The sequence below is a fragment of the Gymnodraco acuticeps genome, unplaced genomic scaffold, assembly GCF_902827175.1.
Source record: "Gymnodraco acuticeps unplaced genomic scaffold, fGymAcu1.1, whole genome shotgun sequence".
Lineage (NCBI taxonomy): Eukaryota > Metazoa > Chordata > Actinopteri > Perciformes > Bathydraconidae > Gymnodraco > Gymnodraco acuticeps.
In genome coordinates this window covers 4,263-12,500 of record NW_022991651.1, presented here as the reverse complement: position 1 = coordinate 12,500, position 8,238 = coordinate 4,263, and the positions used below count along the sequence as shown (strand labels likewise).

Sequence of the window (8,238 nt, the reverse complement as noted above, 5' to 3'; positions counted from 1 at the left end):
ATTGCATAATGATAACATATAGTAGAGTGTAACCTCCAGGATTGGCTTTAGTAAATTAGATATTTGTATCTAATGGGATGCGAGAAATGACTTGCAGCAGAATCAGGATTCTAAATAAAAAAAAAAAAAACTGTAGACGTAACAGATGGTGTCTGTGTGTGTGTGTGTGTGTGTGTGTGTGTGTGTGTGTGTGTGTGTGTGTGTGTGTGTGTGTGTGTGTGTGTGTGTGTGTGTGTGTGTGTGTGTGTGGTAGCTACATCAGGTGTGGGCGGCGCCTGTTTGTCACTTACTGAGGAATGAAGTCCATGTTACGTCAAAGAGGAAATAAAAAGCCACCCAGCTACAAGTTCGCTCTCATTTCTGAGAGTACAACAACTGGTGAACATCTGAAGTCTGAGCTTAGGAACTAGAAACTATAAAGTCTAACTCAGGACAGATACGATTTATCTGTTCGTTACTAAAAAAGAAAGTAACCAAAACTAACCGTGCGTAATTACGCGGCGTAAAAACTAGAAGAATGATTGCCACAACCGCTATGGAAGTGAACGCCGAAGCCAGACGGATCCTGGCCGTGTCGATAAGCAAGCTGTACGCCTCCAGGAGCCAGAGAGGCGGGCTGAGACTGCACCGGAGCCTCCTGCTCTCCCTGGTCATGAGGTCTGCCCGGGACATCTATCACTCCTCCCGGGAGATTGAGATGCCGAGCGCCGTGCAACCAACCCCGGAACCGATGGAGACGAGCTCCAGCAGCCCGGCGGGGGAACAGATTGTTCCGGAGCCTCAGCCGGAGCTCCAGACCTCCGAGGAACCGGAGAGCGGAGACGAAGGGTGTGAGGAGGGTGATATCACGGAGGACAAAGAGAACATGAGCCCCACCAAGCAGTCCAGGAAACGCCGGGGAAAAGCCGCGGCGGCGCCAGACTTCCTGCCCATTAAGAGGGCGAGGCTGGAGCCCGGGGAGGAGAGGCACGCGGCTCCACATTGCCGAGGAGCGGAGTCACTGAGCGCGTTGTCTCTGAATCTAAACCGGGCGATAGCTGCCTTCTGAGAGGACAAAACAGCCTCCTATGTAATGGAGTGATTCTGAACTTAACCGAAAAAGGGCTGGTTTGACCCCCTTTTACGCACCGAGGAGCTGAGCGACACCGCCGGTCCCGGGACTGAAGGATTACCCGGGCCACAGTGCGAGCTCTCCGGCTGCTGAAGGAGCCCTGGAGAGGCAGAGGAACCAGGCCTGGTGGAGCAGGCTGGGAGAAGTTAGAGGAAGAAACTTAAAGGGTGTTTTATTCTTTGTTTCCTGGTGATTCACACTTTGGATGAGTCCAAACAAGAGACTGGTGCTGACTCAAAGTGTGTGAATCAGCACATGAGTCACAGAAGAAGAAATTAACTCACAAGACTTTAGGGGAATTTCCTGCCAAACAACTCAAACAGGAAGGACTTACACACACACACACATAGAAACACATTCAAATGCTGCTGTGGACTTTGGTAGATCGATACTACTGCTGTGGGACTTTCCTGTGATCACGTGGTGGTTTGAGAACAACAACACGAGCTGTCTGGAGAAGAGATGTAAAGTCACTGAAATGTTAATGTGTCATATCAGACATGTGAACAATAATATTACCTCACATTCAAAGCTGCTATTTTTACCTGAATGATGAATTCATTTTCTGTAAATATTTGAAATAAACACATTCAAAGGTACTCAGTTGTCCTGCTCTGTTTATTAAGATATATATCATTATTTAATGTAAAGCATTTAAACATAATTTAATTTGTGGACCCTTTTAAAAAAAAATACAGAATGTCAACATATAAGCTTTAAGTTAAAAGCATATTTAAAATAAATGTTCCACTGTTATGAGGTAGTCATTTAAAGAGGATTAATCTTTATTTATCCATAGGGGGAAATCCAGGTTTTCACTTATATGTTTTCACACACACACACACACACACACACACACACACACACACACACACACACACACACACACACACACACACACACACACACACACACACACACACACACACACACACACACACACACACACACACACACACATACCATGTATACATCATTTCAGGGGACATTACATTGACTTACATGCATTTCCTGGAGACGTATCCTAACCTTAACCATAACCAACACATGCCTAACCCTAACCCTTACCCTTAACCTAACCCTAACCAGGTCTTCACCCTAAAATGAATGATTCCCCTTATCGGGACCTCCAATTTGTCCCCATAAGAGAGGCGAGTCCCAGATTTAGTTCCCCACAAGTATAGTAATGCTAGGCCACACACACACACACACACACACACACACACACACACACACACACACACACACACACCCCACACACACACACACACACACACACACACACACACACACACATTTGAATACTTTATTTGGTTCCACAAATTATATTACATAAGACAGGGAATCAAATATATCGGGGCTAAGCAGTACAAAACACTTAGGGGAACACACACACACACACACACACACACACACACACACACACACACACACACACACACACACACACACACACACACACACACACACACACACACACACACACACACACACACACACGGAGCGGCGGGGTTGTACCACTTCCTGTGGATTATGACAGAATTATGAATCATATCCTTCCTCCCCAATATGACCCGACACTGATTCAGACAGGGAGTAACATTTAAAAAAGTTACATAACAACAGCTGGGGCAAAAACAATAAAGAGTGTTTACACCCCGAGGGCCTCTTCATTATCATCGTCGTCATCATCAGAAGCCTCTTCCTGTCGGTAAACTACACCCTGGCACACACACATGGTGATCCTGTTATGCAGGTTTCATCCCCATGCTTGTGTTTATTGTTTGGATCACAGTCATCATTATCTCGTCCTTACTTCTTCTTTACAGCGTATGTATGCAGAATTTGAGTGAAGAAGAGGAAGAATGAGCGGGAACATACGAGGAACAGAAACAAGGTTGAAAATGATGCTGACTAAGTGATAAATAATTGATGAGTCATGAGGATTCATAAGGTCAAATTAAATACTTTCTACAGTCTCCATGTCCTTAAACCTGGAAATGAGTCAGCATTTAACCACTTCCTGTTCCCTCGTCTGGAGGTCAATGGTTTTCTGAATGTGTTCTTGGTTGTTAGCCTGAAATAAGGTCTGTGGTAAACACAAGCTGAAGAGAGTTTAACGTCTATCTACCACATAATCTCAATCTCAATCTTTATTTATTTATATAGCACATTTAAAACAACCTTCAGTTGACCAAAGTGCTGTACAGGCAGTAACTACAATATTAAATAACCCAATGGGAGTACAATAATAAAACAATAATTAAAAACATAATAAAAAGCAAAATAACTAGAAACATATACAAAATAAATATATACAAAACACATACAAATATAAAAATGTAATGTTCAACTAGTATTAAAAGCCAGTGCAAAGAGGTGAGTTTTTAGCTGAGATTTAAAAAGTTCAATAGACTCAGAAGTCCGGATATGTGCTAGGGAGGCTGTTCCACAGTCTGGGAGCTGCAACACTGAAGGCCCTGTCACCTCTGAGTACAAAATACTACAGTGAATTTAAAATCGGCGGTTGCTAACACGTGTCTAAATGAGACGACTAAACGTCATCATGCCCAACATTAGCAACCTTTAGCTTAGCGGTGGTGACGTGAAGTCATGTGACCGTGCTGTAGTTCCTTTATAGCCCAACGTTAGCAACCTTTAGCTTAGCGGTGGTGACGTGAAGTCATGTGACCGTGCTGTAGTTCCTTTATAGCCCAACATTAGCAACCTTTAGCTTAGCGGTGGTGACGTGAAGTCATGTGACCGTGCTGTAGTTCCTTTATAGCCCAACGTTAGCAACCTTTAGCTTAGCGGTGGTGATGTGAAGTCATGTGACCGTGCTGTAGTTCCTTTATAGCCCAACGTTAGCCGCCTTTAGCTTAGCGGTGGTGATGTGAAGTCATGTGACCGTGCTGTAGTTCCTTTATAGCCCAACGTTAGCAACCTTTAGCTTAGCGGTGGTGATGTGAAGTCATGTGACCGTGCTGTAGTTCCTTTATAGCCCAGCATTAGCCGCCTTTAGCTTAGCGGTGGTGACGTGAAGTCATGTGACCGTGCTGTAGTTCCTTTATAGCCCAACATTAGCCGCCTTTAGCTTAGCGGTGGTGATGTGAAGTCATGTGACCGCGCTGTAGTTCCTTTATAGCCCAACATTAGCCTCCTTTAGCTTAGCGGTGGTGATGTGAAGTCATGTGACCGTGCTGTAGTTCCTTTATAGCCCAGCATTAGCCGCCTTTAGCTTAGCGGTGGTGACGTAAAGTCCTGTGACCGTGCTGTAGTTACTTTATAGCCCAACATTAGCCTCCTTTAGCTTAGCGGTGGTGACGTGAAGTCATGTGACCGCGCTGTAGTTCCTTTATAGCCCAACATTAGCAACCTTTAGCTTAGCGGTGGTGATGTGAAGTCATGTGACCGCGCTGTAGTTCCTTTATAGCCCAACATTAGATTTTTACTTTAAAAAAAATCATACGGTGGTGTTAATATGTGGAGATTATCATGCTGAACAAAATGTGTAAGTATCATAAATGTTTGTTTTACAGAGATTATTTTCTGAACTATTCTGAAACCCAATGTAAAAACCCATGTTAAGCATATAACACCATGAAGCAAAAGGTTAATTTAAAATAAGTGAATGACAAGCAAGATGAAGAAGAACTGAGGAATGATGAGGATTTAATTCCTGAAAAGGTCAAATGAAATGCTTTCTTTCGTCCCCATAAAAGCACAATAGCTTTGGTATTGTGATCATCATTTCTGCCAGATATAATACTCATCAAACTCTCTAGTTTTTGTTGAACAAAGTCTGGCAAGAAATGATCAGATTGTTGTTTACACATTGTAAAAAATAAATTATTGGACTTTGACTTATTGAACCTCAAATTCAAGAGAACATAAATAAAATATGAAAGATAATCAACTTGAGTTCAAACAGTTCCTAATTGGAATAATCACATTTAAAAACACATCCTCATCCTTGTGAATGAAATAACTCAAATCGAACAGAACGTCCTAATAAAAATCTTCGGATGACATCACAGCTGCTGAGCGTGTCAACAGGACGTCTCCATGGCAACAGAGCAAAGTGTACTGATAAGGCTTACAGCTGGGAAACAGTCTGACAGAAGACATTTAGTAAAAAGAAAGATATTACATAACATAAAACATGGTTTAACTGAAGGAGAATATGCCTTTGAGGTTACAGCTCCTACATTTTGATTTAATTCAAGATTCAAAGGTTTATAGTCATAACTTATGGTGTAATTATGTAATGTATGAAACACTACAGGTTCCAACGGTGCAATTTACAACACATAAACAACACAAATAATAATAATTCATTTACTGATATGTTTCTATGGTTCTTCCTCGTTATCATTTTCAGGGACTTAACGTACCATTAATTGTATTATCATTGAATCCGCAGATTAATTTGCCAATTCATCAATTGCTCACTTTATTAACAAAATATAATGACAATATAAATATAGATCATACCGTATATATATATATATATATATATATATATAACAATCTAAACCTTTCAGGTAATGTCCTTACATTTCATAGTTTAAAGGTCACCTCATGCTATTTTTAGGCATAGCATAGATCTCAGATATACACAAATATATAAAAAACATGTCTATGAAGTGTTTTGCTCCAAATACCAAACAGATCATTCTAGCCATGCCTCATATCCCTCTATTTCACTTCCTGTTTCTAAAGTGCTGATTTGGGGATAAAGCTTTAAAAAGGAGGGTCTGAGCTCATGCGGGACCCGGCAGCTACTGTCTAAACTAAATACTGCCGTGATGAAACGCCATATCATGGATGATCAAGGATTCTCTCTGAAACAGTCTGGAGCTCAAAGGCTTTCTCTCTTGCCGGTTATACCACAAGGTGAGTTCCTTTTTACTTCCTGCTTCTTCACACACATGCTCTCCAGTACAGGTTAGCTCTGAGTGTTAGCGATGCTAATGTAAACACCGACCATATTACGTCCAAAACAGTCAGGCATTGTTTCTGATAGCAACGTTTCTGATTGGGCCGTGGGTCCACACTTCAGATATTACGTCATATCGGACACAAATCTGGATCAGCTCCGTTGTTCCCCCGTTTTTAGAGATTTGGGTACGGAGGAAAAGAGAGAGGGTTTTATTTTCTGACGCTGCGTGAGTTCCCTGACACACCGGGGACACATCTTTATGTATAACAGACATCAACAAGTGCATTTTGCATGATAGGTCCCCTTTCACTATAGTTTTTAATTACAGGGATGAGTCATGCAGACACAATTTTCTGGTGCAATGTTGTTTATTGCTGTCGTTTTAAGCTTGTGTCAAGAAAGACAAATATGAATTGTACAGGAATACAAGTGAGGTCATTCAAATAAAAATAAATGAGCTAAAATAGAAAAACTTAATTACAACAACATGAGAAAAAACTCATGTGGAATAAGAGGCACAGTGCTGTAATACATAACACTGTCACCACAGGTTCAATAAGTTAAATAGAAAGTAATCAACAACAACACAATCATTAAAACCAGGCAAAAAGGACATTTTGCATGATAGGTCCCCTTTAACATTAGTTGCTCTGGTCTCACTAATTAAAGTACATTTGATCCATATAGCCCAATATCACAAACCCAAAATGTGTCCAAAGTAAATCTGTACAGATAACCATTGCGACTCCTCAGAGAGGTGATTCATCTACTTACATTACTTTAATTGTTTCATTGGTACAAGTTAATGCTAATGAAGAGAGGTATTATCACACCATTACCATTTATTTCTTTGTTGATTAGTGGACCAATTCATTTCCCAATCAATCAGTATAATGAATCAATCAAACACTGGGAACAGTGCCAGACCAGCTGGGTAAACAGTGCGTCCTAGCCATACTTGCCAACCCTCCCGATTTTCGCGGGAGACTCCCGATTTCATAGCCCTCTCCCGGTTTCCTCCCGGGGTCATATTTCTCCCGATTTCTGACAAAATCAGATTTACTCAGGACTGTTTCCACTCGGACTTTAATACAGCTACACCATTGTTTGGTTTTCATGGTAGCACGTCTCTTTAGTAGCGCGCGCAACTGAAAGTCTGAGAGGGTGAGGCAGATAGTCACAGAAAACAGAACAAGAATCGACAACTCTGCCCACTCCTTTCCTGCCCACACATATGCTCCATCAAGGACGGTGCTACAGGCCGCAAGACAGTGCACTTACAACTACAATAAGCATGTTAATGTTAATCCCCCCCCCCCCCCTCCCCCCACACGGTGGTTTTGGAAATGCTCCCGATTTCTGAGGTCTCAAGGTTGGCAGGACTCCTAGCTATCATTGATTAAGGAGTTTGATGGCTTGTGGGACGAAAGACAGCCGAGATCTGTTCTTTTTGAACAGAGGGGCACGATATCTCCGCCCGGATGGCAACAGTTCAAAATAGGAGGCGAGAGGGTGCCTCAGGTCATTCGCAATATTGTGTGCCATTTTTAAAACTCTGTCCTTGTATAAGCTTTCTATATTAGCAAATGAGATTCCTGACAATTTACTGGACAATGTTATTTGTTACTTTCAATAAAAGCATAATAAAACATCTTAACCATTCTGTTGGCGACATTACAAGACAATCATTTACGTAAAAATGTTAATCCCATAATATCCACACGGCATATGAATGTCCACATAAACCCCACGATGACTTTTATCACAGTGACCCTGATCTGCCAGGATTATCATTAAAAAAAATCTGGGTCATACGTGGGCTTTCATTTTAAAATATACATATTATGTAAATCTTCGTCAAGCAGTGATAATTATTCAGTCTGTTACACTGTTTGTGATTTTGTAAAACGAGGACTTAAATCACGCATTGTCCTGCAGAAAAGCTCCGTAATTGCTTTTACTAACAAAGACAATGCCACTTATTTAAGCAAATGAGGGACATTACGTATGAATGAGATTCAAGGAGGGACAGCAGGAATGAGGAAGAGGAGAGAGGAAAGAGTTTGTGACGAATCAATGGCTTCCGATAGAAAAATATGTGTTTTTTCGCAATTAAAAAGGATGTACGGTAAGAGAGTAAAGGACTTTTGAGGAGGGGTTTGAGACAAAAGGGTTTTCTGTGTTA

General features: G+C 41.5%; 1 protein-coding gene across 1 annotated transcript; it reads left to right on the top strand.

The window, feature by feature from the left end:
- The first annotated feature begins 316 nt into the window (after positions 1–316).
- On the top strand, positions 317–1,710 carry LOC117534365 (immediate early response gene 2 protein-like). The gene has a single exon (XM_034198540.1). The coding sequence runs from the start codon at positions 518–520 to the stop codon at positions 1,046–1,048; it is 531 nt and encodes a 176-aa protein (XP_034054431.1). The 5' UTR covers positions 317–517; the 3' UTR covers positions 1,049–1,710.
- Positions 1,711–8,238: the final 6,528 nt, after the last annotated feature.

Excerpts from the sequence above, each read along its gene's own strand:
- LOC117534365 (XM_034198540.1), top strand. The coding sequence starts at position 518 with ATGATTGCCACAACCGCTATGGAAGTGAACGCCGAAGCCAGACGGATC.